The 14,369-nt window shown below is 40.1% G+C and overlaps 1 protein-coding gene across 1 annotated transcript in view; it reads right to left on the reverse strand.

The window, feature by feature from the left end:
- The window catches only part of AK5 (adenylate kinase 5), an 84,242-nt gene that overhangs the window by 27,151 nt on the left and 42,722 nt on the right, over positions 1 to 14,369 (reverse strand). The window contains exons 7-8 of the mRNA XM_035121631.3: positions 8,831 to 8,921; positions 4,610 to 4,686 (exon numbers count right to left, since the gene is read on the reverse strand). Coding sequence (XP_034977522.1) covers positions 4,610 to 4,686; positions 8,831 to 8,921 — 168 coding nt within the window. The remainder of the gene's footprint in view (positions 1 to 4,609; positions 4,687 to 8,830; positions 8,922 to 14,369) is intronic.

Here is a 14,369-nt window from a genome sequence, read left to right on the forward strand (position 1 = left end):
ACCATATTTTGTGGGCTTCCCCTCCCCCCCTTCCCCGGTTTTCATCCCTTTTTTATCATCTGCAGCAGTTTCTTACTTTATAAAAATACACCTTTGTATCTTATACAACTTATAAATCAATTGTTAACATTTTCATCTAATATTCAAATCATTGAAAAATCAAACTCCCATTTTCTCTTCCCGTGCCTAATTTTTTCTCCCTCTATAAGCCTCCATATTTTCACATTTTCCAAAATCCATTCACTTTTAAAACTATAACTATTCTCAATTTAACCTTACATCCCCGATTACCGGCTCCACCCCCCCAATCCAGCAAATTCCAATATCAGCAGACCAGTTATAAACCTGTTAATCCATCCTTATAATCACAACATCACTTTCCCTTCACCCCACCCCCTGTTTACAGTCTTTTGCCATCCAGGCCACCATACAGGACCCCTGGATTTCTTCTCTTCTCTGCATATTTTTTTCTTCTTCCCTGTGGGCGTTCTGGAGTTCCAATAATACCAATCGTGCCCCCCTCAAAAGCAGGGCACTCCATCCAACTTTTTGTAGAGTAAAGTCATCATTTTCTTCGTGGTGTGCTTCATTTTGTGTTGGATCATCACAGTCCTCATCTTCATCTTTTCCTTCCGAATCACAGTCATCATCATTGTCATTCTCGCATTCATCTTTTTCAGTGTCAAAAGCTTCATCTCCTAAAAAATCATATTCCGCCATCACCATCTGAAATTTTTGCTGTAACTCTTGCCGTCGTGTCTCCTCTTGACATAGCTCTATTCTTGTTTCCCACATTAAGGTCAAAACAGACCGCTGGAACTCAGGGGAACACTTTTTTGTTGACATAATTCAATCCTGCCAAGGTCAAAACTTGTCACGTGGGGTGGAATATGATCACAGTTTATTTTCTCGACTCCATTTTAACAAGCTGGCTGCATTCTTCAAGTCTTATTAACAGTAAAGTTCGAACTCACATTTCACAAGCACTTAAACCAAAAAAGAAATTCCACAAAGTCCAGAAATACAAAGTGGAATAAAAATTGACTTATAAATCCTGATCAACTCACTGGGTTGTCTGGGCTGCCGGCTCCCGAGGAAAGAAAAGGTTTTTCTTAGCCTTTACCTCTTGCTGCAGGGCAGTCATAAACCACAATCTCTCTCCCCTTTTCACCCTGCATCAAAGGGGAGATTCTCTTTGATGCCTTTGAGGGATCCTTTTGAATTACAAATCTTCTGTTTACGGCTTCGGGTTTCTATTTACTGTCTCTTTTGTTGCCGTGGGGGGGGGGTGGCTTCCTCTTTTCTCCCCTCTCTCCCAGATCCAAATTGTTTTATAATCCAAATCATGAGGTTACTTACAGTCTTTTCCAATCGTTTTATTTTCGGAAGAATCCAGCGCTCTCCGCCTTCGGCTTGAAGCTTCTCCCTGCTAGAATAACGTTGCCGCTCAAAATGGCCCCCGCGACTTCTACCCTCCTCGCTCCGGAGCTCTTATTAGAGCTAACCGAAGAGTTGGGGAGTCCGGATTTGGGCTGTGCCGAGCAAATTGCCCCCGGGACGCCCTTCCCGAGGTTCTAAGGGGCGCAGCGTCGCTCTCGCTGCCCTCCCCACTCCTAGCAGGGACGGGCCGTCTCGGATACGAGACGAAACCCCGCCGATCGGCTCTGGCGCTGAACCCGGAAGCCTGTCAGCGCATACAGTGTCGAAGCAGGACTTGCCCATGCGGTCATCATCACACCCATCTTTCAATGGGTGGAAGGGATTGTACGACAATGTTCCATGGCATCATACTCTAAACCGAACATTCTGGATGAAGAAGTATTCTTCCTCTTTGCCTGGGCAAAATGCAAGTCAAACTTTTTGCATGTATGGAAGCATGCAAGAAAAATGTATACTCAAAATAAATGCATTAGGAATCTAAACCAACGAAAGTAGTTGCCCTCTTGACAAATAACATGTGAAACTGATTTTTTTTATTGTTCTTTTTACAGAAAGCATACACTGAGGAAAAACTGCCCCAGGTTGTTGTGAGGATGAAATGGGAAGGAGGAGAACTGTGTGTACCACCTTGAGATCCTTGGAAGATAAAGGTGGTATATAAATGTAACACATAAAATGAATAAAGAAGTAAATCAATGATAGACTTGTAAGGTTCAGAATTGTACACCTACTTCTAAGAGATGTGCCCCAAATATATTTACATATTCGCCACTGATGAGTAGAAGTTTTTTCTAATGGAAGGTAAGGCAAGGTTCAGGGTATAAAGCTGAATACTAATAAAGACATTGACCACCAAAGCTAGGCTTTGCCCCTTTTAGTAAAGTTATGTATTCTGTGAAGCTGGTAACTGAGCATAGCTCTGGTAATTTCATGTTCTCGCCCACTTATTTTGAACTTCCAGTGTTTGAAAGTAAAGTTACTGTCTGCAGCTTTAGCAACGTTTCAATTTTATGTGAAGTCACTGGTGGACGACTAGAAAAATTCTACACTGCCTTCTGGTTCCCATTTCCTTTCCCAGATAATTTCATCAAGTTGCATCCAGATTTGAGGTTCTGAAAACAGAGGTCTTCCTTCCTCAAACAGAAGGGGTAAAGATCCAGTGGAAGATCCTGCTGGATGGAGAGTGAGAAGAGGCCGCAACTTCTGCCAGTTCCCCCTTCTTCCTGCAGCTATGTGCAGAGTCCTACTTATGAAAGCTCTGGAGCCAACCATATGTTACGAATTCTTACTCCACTTTTCATTAGAGCTGCCATACGTCTGGGGATCGCTCAGAAAAATGGTGTCCGGGCGGATTTTTGCTGAATCAGCAAAATGTCCGAGAAAACCCAGACGTTTGGCAAATTGGACTATTTCATTTTTTAAAAAAAATTATTTTTAAAAAATGAAAGAAAAGCCCCCCAAAAGCTCGACAACTCTGATTTAAAAAACCCCACTGCCACCCCCCCCAAATAAAGCTCAATAACTCCATCCAGTTTTTCACTTTTGGGAATATCGCAACCCTACTTTTCAGTCTTCATAGAATCATAGAGTTGGAAGAGACCACAAGGGCCATCCAGTCCAACCCCCTGCCAAGCAGGAAACACCATCAAAGCATTCTTGACATATGCCTGTCAAGCCTCTGCTTAAAGACCTCCAAAGAAGGAGACTCCACCACACTCCTTGGTAGCAAATTCCACTGCCGAACAGCTCTTACTGTCAGGAAGTTCTTCCTAATGTTTAGGTGGAATCTTCTTCCTTGCAGTTTAAATCCATTGCTCCGTGTCCGCTTCTCTGGAGCAGCAGAAAACAACCTTTCTCCCTCCGACCTAATGCATTCAGCAATTCCTTAGAAAGGCATGGGTTCCTTGGATAATAACCAACTGAAGGCAGTTTGAAAAACAGATCGCTGTTTATGGTGTAATGTTCTTAAGTGAATCCCTTGCACATCTAAATCCTTGCACATCTAAACACACAGTTGCACATCCTTCTGTTAACAATGCACCTTGGCAAACTCCAGGAAAACAACAGAAAAAGAAAAGCAACAATGGGGCTGTTTTTCAAGGGCTTTACACCTCCCCAATATTTTTTTTCCTGTTCTTCTACAATTTCCCCCCAAGCCTACTGATACCTCCCTTTTGTGTTTGGATCATATAATGTTGGCCATAAGCGACAACATCCTCCTGGTGAAGTTGGGAAATAGAGGGATGATGGTATAGACTGAAATAATGCAATCCTAGCCATGTCTACCCAGAAGTAAGTGCAACTGAGTTCAGTGGAGCTCATTCCCAGGTAAGTATGGTATGTATAGGACTGTAGCCTTAATGCAATCGCTGTGCGGAAGAATTGAAAGTGAACCTTGTGTTCTGAAAATTCACTGGCCTATAAAAACTGACAGTGTTTCCCCTCAGAAACCAGAACAAATCGCGCAACATGAAAGGGGAAATTTGTTTGGAACTGAGGGGAGTCTGTAAAAGAAAAGAATACAAAGAACATAGGAACTCAGTACTGAGAAGCATTAGGTTTGTTCAGAATAATAACAATATGTTTGTGATGAAGAATGACATACATTCTGAAGTGTGGTGGAAGTGCTTTGAATTCTGCATCTATTATGTTGTACACATAAAACAACATTAAAAGTGGTTTACACAACTATTTCCATCATTTGTAGAATATATGTCTGCCTTCACCCCTATATTTAAGAAATATCACAAGTTTTTTTTTAAAAAAATCTGTAACAGTGTGTTGAACAATGAAATAATTTAAGTAGTCACATGAATAATTTAACCCTCTATATCACAGTAGTCTATCCTTTAGTGTACAAGGAGGCTAAGGCTGTGTACACATCACCTGCTTAAAGCACTGCCGGTTCATTCTTCTTCTCAATTTTGATTGATGCTGGTTTGGGAGAAAATGTATCAAAATGCAGTATTTTGTAAGAAACTAAAGGACAACAGAGGTGGATTGTGGTTAATGTCCTGCACGCACCACTTTGGAAACCAGTGTTGTGAGCACACTGGGTGCAGAGTAAATGGGGGTGTGAACACAACCTAAGAGAAAAACGGAAGCTAAAGCAAGTGACCTAAAAGATGATATGAATGAGAGAAAGCTTTTAACTGATAAAATCCATTACCTGGTCTTCAAAGTCAAATTCATTATCAGCAATATCTCCAAGGTCCACAGTGAGATTAAGGTCAACTTCACCAGGACCTAAAATAGGAAAGAGAAAGGGTTCTTCTGAAAAAGGATTGATAGGTTTCACTGTATGTACGGTTGTATGTATGTCATGATTTACAGCCCCACTCCACTCCACATATACTAGTGATGCTCTGCTCTGTCAGTGGAGACTGATGATGAGCAAAATACGTAACACCCTACCTTCAGTCCCTATCAACCCAGGGTTGAAGGACTGCACCGTCCTAAGTAAACACGCATTGGGTTGTATAATGTATTTCATAACTAACGTGCTTCACATCTTTAACAGAAATAAAAGTTTTGAAGGTAATTTTCTTTCTTACTTTTCAGGCTGCTTTTCTACTGTTCAAACTTAGTTCCAATTGTAGCGAAGCACAGAAAGGCTTTTTTTTAAAAAAAAGTATTCTCATTGATCGCCAAGGGGAACTGCTTGTGTTCTCAGCTTTACTCTACAGAAGTAAAGACTGTACAAGTCAAAATATGCATAGCTTCAGGGGGTCAGGAAGGAGATTTTGGTCAATTTAGACAGTGAACATATTTTCTGTGTCGTTAGCCATTTTTCTCAGTATGTAGTTTTCTTTCAATCAAGCCGCTTCGTATTTATCAAAATAATCAGTTCCCTAAAAGGACATAAAAGGAGGCCATTTCAGATAGGATCACACTTAAGGTTTGTGCTGAAAATTAGGATCATTTTTTTCTTGTTCCTGCTGTGTGGAACCTTCTAGCCTCCTTCATCCAGCCAACCATTATGAGCATTGGGCTAGTTCTCATGCATTGCTGCATGCCATGCTTGGAGCTCTAACACTCCTTCATAAACCTCGTTCTGCACTCTCCTGCTTTCTCAGCTGCAGAACGCTTGTCACCAAGGATACATCTTCATGAACAGATGCTTCGGTCAAACAACTCCTTATCATGCTTTAATGTTGCTTCTCTTGTCAGACGAGTTCAAATGTGAAAAGGGAAAGAATGTAGAAAGTACCCCTGCTCCTCAACATTTTGGGACCTGCTTTGCAGCGAGGCCAAGATATGTCGCTGCCCGAAAAAGGGACCAAATGGACTCCCCTTCCCCTGCTAGGGCTAACATTTCTAAGACATCTTGCAGCACCATTCAGACACTAATGCCTGCTGTCATCTATCACCTTCATCACCTTTTACTATCTAAAACAGATCGCTTTACCATAACTGTATCACTTCACCTTAACTGCACGATCTGCTTCCCAAATTGTCTTTATCTACCATGGATAGTAAAGGTTTGATTCCAGTCCACAAACCAAACAGAAAACAATCCTCAAATATACTGACACACTCACTGGCCCTATCTCCTTCAGCTATGCCTGCTGAAATTCCCTCTCCTACACAACAATTAATGTGCAAGAGTCCTGTCCTCTTTTTCACATGGTCAATCTGTTTCTATGTAGTAGCAAGGATTCCTCTCCCAGGCTGATATCCAGCTGCTACTTCTGACTCTGCTCCCCTTCAAATGCAGTTGCAACAAAGGGAGTTATAATGGACCAGGTGTTCCTTAAGGGGCCTCTCCCTAGTCTGCTGCTCTGAAAAAAGGTATCAACAGCTCCTGGTTTCTAATATATAATTACTCTCCACCCGGGTGGCACTGGGGGTTAAACCACAGAGGCTAGGGCTTGCTGATCAGAAGGTCGGCGGTTTGAATCCCCACGACGGAATGAGCTCCCGTTGCTCAGTCCCAGCCCCTGCCAACCTAGCAGTTTGAAAGCACATCAAAGTGCAAGTAGATAAATAGGTACCGCTCTAAGCGGGAAGGTAAACGGCGTTTCCGTGTGCTGCTCTGGTTCGCCACATGACCTGGAAGCTGTACACCGGCTCCCTTGGCCAATAACGTGAGATGAGCGTCACAACCCCAGAGTCGGTCACGACTGGACCTAATGGTCAGGGGTCCCTTTACCTTTACCTAGTCAGCTGAACTTTTTCCTGGCTACTAATATTTTGTTGCAAATATTCTCCAGGTTGTTTTGATTACTTGTCCCTATTACTTTGGAGTCCCAAGCCAGAAGCCCACCACGGAGGTGAAGTTGCAGTGGGGGAAATGGGCAGGGATAGGAAAGAGTAACCATTCCACCTTCATGGTAATCCTTTGCTGTAAGTGCTTATTCTCCTTTTATTAATCTTGGAAACCATACATCTGGGAACTCATGATCACTGGCACGTGTATTTCTGCCTGACACAAAGCCAGTTTATTTTGCCCTACACAGTTCAGCACTACTTTTGTTTGTAGCTTATACTCTGGTTTTGAAAGCAATTCTTTAAGGAATGTATTCAATTATATCTTATCTGTTCATTTTTTGATTTGAAAAACTACTGTAAATAACCTCCAAGAGAGATACTGCTCATCTATATGCCCTTTTTGTTTATGGACAAATATATAATGAGATATGTAAAAACAGCTTTAAAGTTTAAAGTATTGACACACAGAATGCTAGAAAAGTGGTTTGAAATTATGAAGACAGAAAGATGCTGTCTTGTTAAGACAACAATTTATTATAGATTGATTGGCATCAGAATGATAAAAGTGCTTCATTCTTATCCTCAGGTATTTCTAATTCATTTTTTAAAAGTATATATTTAAACTGCAGAATTTCATGACAAGTTGTTGCCCTTAGCAACAGCCTTATTATACGTTAGGAAGCAACAATGAATAAGAATATATTATTGTCTTTGAAGACTGCAAGTAGTTTTTTCCTTTAAAAAACCATTTTTTCCTACCAATTACAGTATTGGAATTTAAGATGCAAAGGCTTGGATATGCTACAAAAACATTCTGTTGAAAGTCTGCAAGTTGGAATAGATACACTGCAGGAAGAAATTAAATTAGTAGTGGAGGTAACTGAGTTAAAATATTGCTTTATTAAAATCTTTGATGTAAGCAAAGGGCTCTCTGGCTTTTAATTATTTTGTCCAGCTTTTTATAGGTTTCCCTCACCCTAAAAGGAAAGGAAGAATCATAATTAAGGATTTCGTTTTAAGATCTTATTTCTGTTTGACAGAAGAAATAGTTTGAATAAAATAAAGGTAGAGGTTAAAATGATAGTTTGACTAATTTTGACAAATGGGATCCTCTTCAAGGAGAGTCCTGCTTGCACATGGGACCTTGGGGCCCCCACAGCATCCAGAGGCTGTGCATAGCCTGGTTGTTTCTGCGGCGGTCCCACGATCACACCAGTTGTGACACCCAATCAGATTGATTTGTGGGTTGGGGGAGGGGGAGGATTTATAAACAGTAGCGCAACGTGTTAGAGCCACTTGTTTCGCACTGCCGAACACCCGCCCACCCGCCCTCTTTGGTTTTCTGTGCTTTAGCCTTGCTTGGGACTTCGGTTGGTCGCTTGTTTTGTGGCAAGGGCCTGGTAGGAATTTTTCAACTTGGCAGATTGGCACGGGCCATTTGGTTTTCACCTAAAGGTGAAGAAGGTAAAGGGACCCCTGACCATTAGGTCCAGTCGTGACCGACTCTGGGGTTGCGGCGCTCATCTCGCGTTATTGGCCGAGGGAGCAGGCGTACAGCTTGCAGGTCACGTGGTCAGCATGACTAAGCCGCTTCTGGTACCTATTTATCTACTTGCACTTTGACGTGCTTTTGAACTGCTAGGTTGGCAGGAGCAAGGACCGAGCAACGGGAGCTCACCCCATTAAGGGGATTCGAACTGCCAACCTTCTGATCGGCAAGCTCTAGGCTCTGTGGTTTAACCCACAGCGCCACCCGCGTCCCTGCTATTGTGGGCTGCTTTGCACACTGCTAAATCTTACACAGAAATCATATTCAGGAGAGAAATGGGCCAATTCATCCTTATACACTGTAATGTGTGATGATCACTTAACAGATTATGATCCAAATGTGGTTTTAAAAACCCTTTATGGTAGCACTTTTCAAGTATGAATTTGGGAATATATGAACCATCCCTGTCTCATACATTATATATTGTATATCAACAGAACATTAATAGTGCTCAGAAAATGTCACATATTTGTGCATACTTAATAGACATGCAACCCCCTAAAAACAATGACATTTAACTTTTTTATTAATATACTTTTTGAAGCATTAATATATTTTGATCTTGAAAATATGTTACATTTTGAAAGCAAGGCTGGGCCTACAGTATTTGGGGGTTAATAATCAACTCACTTTCAACAGGTTCTTTAGGAGGAAACAGTTTGTTGTCAACTGCCATGCTTATGTCTTTGAATACTTCTTCCTCATCTCTCTCAGCATCAAACTAGTAATAAAACAGAAGACAATCAGACATTCCAAAATAGGTTAGGTTATTTATCTGAATGTTATGGTATTATGCAAAATCTTTTAGAGCCAGGAGGAATATTCCTATAAATACCAAATGTCATTGAAGCATGGAACCACAGTAGAATCTGCACTGGCTTCCTTTATTCTCTACAACAAAACACATCAATCACACTTCTGTTTTACGTACTGTAGTGAACCAACTGAGTAGACTTGTGAGAGACACTGCTACAGAAAATCATTCAGGCGCATAGTGCCCCATGATTCCAAATAGAGGGGAAAAGAACATTTCAAGAACAAATGACAATTATCCACTGACAGAGGCATTGCAGCAGTTACTATTGTCATCCTTATATTATTGCCTGCACACCTGTTTTGCTTTCTTGCATTGCTGAAGTACCAAGACATAATAATGCAATCCCATGCCAGTTTACAGAAGTACAATAAATGTAAGCCTTAGCCATTAAGCTCCCAACAGCCCTTGTCCTGCCTCTCTCTGAGTCATTCCTTATCTATTTAAATGATGGAGCAGGTATATTCCTTTATTTTTTCAATTGTTGGTGCCATTAGATTCAAATGACAATATAGCAAGCTATTGATATGAATAATATATTTTTCAATACGTGCCCAAATAGTAATATTGTTTAAATTTGTTACCTACCTTCCCAAGAATATACTAAGGATACCAATGATTTACATTGCGATTGTGCCATTATATTCTCACGACAATGTTGTGAGATAAGTTAGACTGAAAGGTAATGATTTTATTTTGGGCTTCATGGTAAAGTGGCAATTTGAACTCAGATCTCCTTGGTCCAAGTTGAACACTCTATCCATTATACCTTACTGGTTTTGTTCAGCGGGCTCCCAAAGAAACTTATATTATAACAAAATTAAATATGTCTATTCATGAAGAAATCTTTCTATTTTGCCCATACAAGGTGGGGAACATGTTGTATTTTATCCATTATAACCAGCACAAACCCCCTCTTTCATTTCCTTCCACCACAATGGGCAGCATACTTTAGGAATGGCCCCACACACCGATTTCATCAAGTTATTTGTGCCCCCCTCTAAAAAATAAAAGTAGAAGCTCCTGTATTCTGGGGGAGGAAGGTGCGGGGGCTGATGTAGACAGAAGGAGAACAGCAAAGGTTTGTGACCACCAGGTATTACCTTAAGGATAACAGTGGTTTGTTTGTTTTAAGAAAAAATAGTGCTGGTACTCACCATGAAGCTATTACAGTAAATGCCACACTTTTACCATTTGGGGGGGGGAAAGGGGTGTTGGTACTGCATGCCCTTGAGTATACCCAGAAAAAGCACCGATTAAAGAATGTTATTTGCCCAAAAGTGGAAGGATGAAGAGGTCCTGATGAAAGAAGATTGAATGCAGAAATCAATGGAGTATGCAGAAATGGCGAAACTTACCGGAAGAATAATAAATCAAGACAACAAACTTTTTAGAAGGAATGGAAGTGGTTTATTGAGTATTTATAAACAAACTATAAACAGATCAAGACATTGGCAGGATTATTGTAAAAACCTGCAGTTTAAAAAAAATATATATGAGATATATATGAGAGTAGACGATTAAAAGAATAAATTAAGGCAATTTGAAGTATGCAGGAAAGGATGAAAATAAATGTAAGGAACCGTAGAAAGAGGAGGGAGGGAGTCAAATTTGAAAATGTTAAAACTTGGTTAAATAATTGTTGTAATGTATATAAATGAAAATTATAAAAAATAAAGACTAAATGCTACTGAAATGAAGAAATTTGGGAAGGGAGATGGGGGGGAGCCATATGTGAATTTTTATGTGAAAAACTAAGAACTCACATTTGTTTTTTTTAAAAAAATCCTAGGGGAGGTTGTATTCAGATGTCCTCTTTACCATTATTTAAGTGAATGTCTCCCCCACTGAGTCCCTATGCAAACACTTGTCCTCCAGCTGATGGATCTTAGGGCTCTAGTAAGCAAACAAATAGATCCCACAAGCTTGAAGCTCGTCCATCCATATAATACATGAATCTTACAGAAAAAAATAAACTAAGATGAAAAAATAAAATATAAACCTTTGCAGCACAAATAGTCAATGTCATACTTTCAGGTAACTAGTCTCAAAAGATCACACCTTTCACATTTTTAACAGTATTCTAAGTAACTAGTGTGAACAGAAGAATCACTGTGAAAACAATCAATGAGCAATTCAGATTCAAACTGATGGGGAATGTGTTTATTCTCACTTTCTGTCAGACAGGGAGCATAGAATGTCAAAGTAATTTTCCAAGGAATTGAATGGGAGGAAGCAGGACATAAATCCACCCCAAGTCAACCTCCTACTTATTCTCAAGCGGAATCCCTAAGCACACTTAGTTGAGAGTAAGTCTCATTCATTCCACAAAGCAAAATTGCCCAAGATCAGGCTGCTGGTCTATGCATGTCCTCTGCTGTGTAAGCTTTCATCTGACAAAAATAATACCCCTTAGCTTCCTGTGTTTGCCTTGCCCACCAAGCTTGGAGCAGCTCTAATTTCCATCTGACTCCATCTGGCAGAACCCCCATACCTGAGGTCGTTCTTCATTTTGGATTAATGTTTCGTTTCATGAAGAATGAATCCAAAGGGCAAGCAGCTCATTTATATTTTAGTGGGCCTCTCCTGCTTTTCCTGCTAACACTCCACTGTGCAGTTTGATGCAGACCTTAATCCCAACACTCTGAAGCCTAGCTTTGTTGAAGAGACAGACGAGTGCTCAGTCTAAAGCAATGTCTTGTGCTTTTTAAAAAAAGCTTTAGTTTTACTATAGTTGCTAGCAGCAGTACTAAGCAAAATTGTTTGTTTTAACCCTCCTTTTTGCATATATTAAGGTGTTGCTAGGATATGATCATATTCTGCAACACTTCACAAATGAACAGGAACAATCTTGTGTATTTCCACTCCAATTCTCCCACCATGGAGCCATATTCTCCCACTATGGAGTCACTACTTTCCTGTTATTACAGAGAATAGCCGTCTCTGGCAGCTGCATCATAAACTCAGTCATTGCCTGTCCTGCATTACTTTAAAAGAAAATAGGTTAGCAAGCTTTGGCTGGAATGACTTTCAAGTACATTTCTCTTACAACAGCTTACCAAATGTTTAAATCAGGTACAGGGAGTCTGTTGCCCTCCAGATGCCTTTGGACTACAACTCCTATCATTCCTCACCATTGGCCACACAAGCTGGGGCTGGTGGGACTCACGAGACCCCCCCATTCCTGGTTGGAATTAAACCACAACAATTGCAGCATGTGAAAGGCCACTAAACTATAGGGCCATCTCTTGTTTATCTCATCTGCTTTCAAAATGAACAATAAAACCTGGCCAAGTCATTAAGTAATAAATACATTCTGAATTTTAGAAGCATTAATCCAAAAAGAGTTCAATATTTCCAGTTGAACTCTGTTAATAATTCTTTGAAAGAATTGTGTCTAACTAAGCAACATCCCCCCAAATAATTGGTTTATTTTATAATGGTGGCTAAATAATTTTGTTATACTTCTAATACTATTTAGCCAAGATTTCCAAACTGTGTGCCGTGAAATGTTAGTGTGTTGGCTGCAGTGTGTAGATGTGTCATGTGAACATGACAATAAAAATTCAGAAATCCCCTTCCCCTTCCCCACCCAGATAGTAGTAAAGGTAAACGTAAAGGGACCCCTGACCATTAGGTCCTGTTGCGGACGACTCTGGGGTTGCGGCGCTCACCTCACTTTATTGGCCAAGGGAGCCGACATACAGCTTCCGGGTCATGTGGCCAGCATGACTAAGCCGCTTCTATTTTGACAGAAGAAGGAGACCAGTTTAAGTTAAAGACATCAATTATCAATTGAAGAATAAGCTTGATGACTGGCTCCAATATCATCAGATTAATGAAGTGTTTAAAATGGATATAAATATTGGTTTCTAAGTAGAAAAATCCAAGTTGGAAACGGAACTGTTAGAATCAAAAACAAAAACTCTTTCCAGAATGTATGTTATTGCTGGATTGGCACACGAAAGATGAACAAACAAAAAAAGGTTACGATGGATGTGGGACATAATATTATGATGGAGGACTGGGAAAGGTTGTGGAGGAAGAATATGAAATTCACTGCGTGTAATGTTTTAAGAGAAAATATAATGAAAATGATGTATAGATGGTATCTTACACCAGTAAAACTAGCTAAGATTTATCATAATCAAGATAATAAATGTTGGAAATGCAAGAAAATAGAAGGGACCTTTTATCACATGTGGTGGACTTGCCCGTTAGTAAAGGATTTCTGGGAAAAGATTTATAATGAACTAAAGAGAGTGGTGAAAAACACATTTATCAAGAAACCAGAATCCTTTCTATTGGGTATAGTCGGAAAAGAAATCCTAAGAAAGATGTAACCTTCTTTCTGTACGCCACAACAGCGGCAAGAGTATTGCTAGCTAAGAACTGGAAAACTCAAGAGATACCAACAGTTAAAGATTGGCAAATGAAAATGATGGACTATATGGAACTTGCTGAGCTGATCGGGAGACTGCACGACCAGGGAGAAGGGTCAGTGGAAGAAGATTGGAAAGATTTTTAAATGTATTTTAAAAATATTGTAAAATTGATTAGTAGGAGTAGACTTAGAAGAGTATAGAAATTGCAGGTTTAAGAATTATGTTTAATAATAATAATAATAATAATAATAATAATAATAATAATAATAATTTATTATTATTTATACCCCGCCCATCTGGCTGGGTTCCCCCAGCCACTCTGGGCAGCTTCCAACAAAATATTAAAATACAGAAATCCATCAAACATTAAAAGCTTCCCTAAACAGGGCTGCCTTGAGATGCCTTCTAAAGGTTTGGTAATTGTTGTTCTCTTTGACCTCTGGTGTGAGGGCATTCCACAGGATGGGTGCCACTACCGGGAAGGCCCTCTGCCTGGTTCCCTGTAACTTGGCTTCTAGCAACGAGGGAACCGCCAGAAGGCCCTCGGCGCTAGACCTCAGTGTCCGGGCAGAATGATGGGGGAGGAGACGCTCCTTCAGGTATACCGGACCGAAGCTGTTTAGGGCTTTAAAGGTCAGCACCAACACTTTGAATTGTGCTCGGAAACGTACTACCGTAGGAGCCAATGTAGGTCAATATAAGTTGTTATATTGAGAAAATATCAATTGGAAGGATTTAAAATTAAGAAGTAGAATTGCTAAAGATGAGTAGAAATGAACCACAGATAGGGGGAACTCAAGGAAGTCCCTTTTTAAAATGTGAAAGGAAAAATGATTATTGTATTTTAGTTTTCTTTATGTTGTTTTATGTTTGTGATATGTTTGTTTTATTTGTTGTTGGTTGTGTTTAATTATTAAATGAATAAAAATTATATATATATATATAAAGACTAAGCCGCTTCTGGCGAACC

This window comes from Zootoca vivipara, chromosome 7, assembly GCF_965207765.1.
Source record: "Zootoca vivipara chromosome 7, rZooViv2.hap1.1, whole genome shotgun sequence".
Classification (NCBI taxonomy): Eukaryota; Metazoa; Chordata; class Lepidosauria; order Squamata; family Lacertidae; genus Zootoca; species Zootoca vivipara.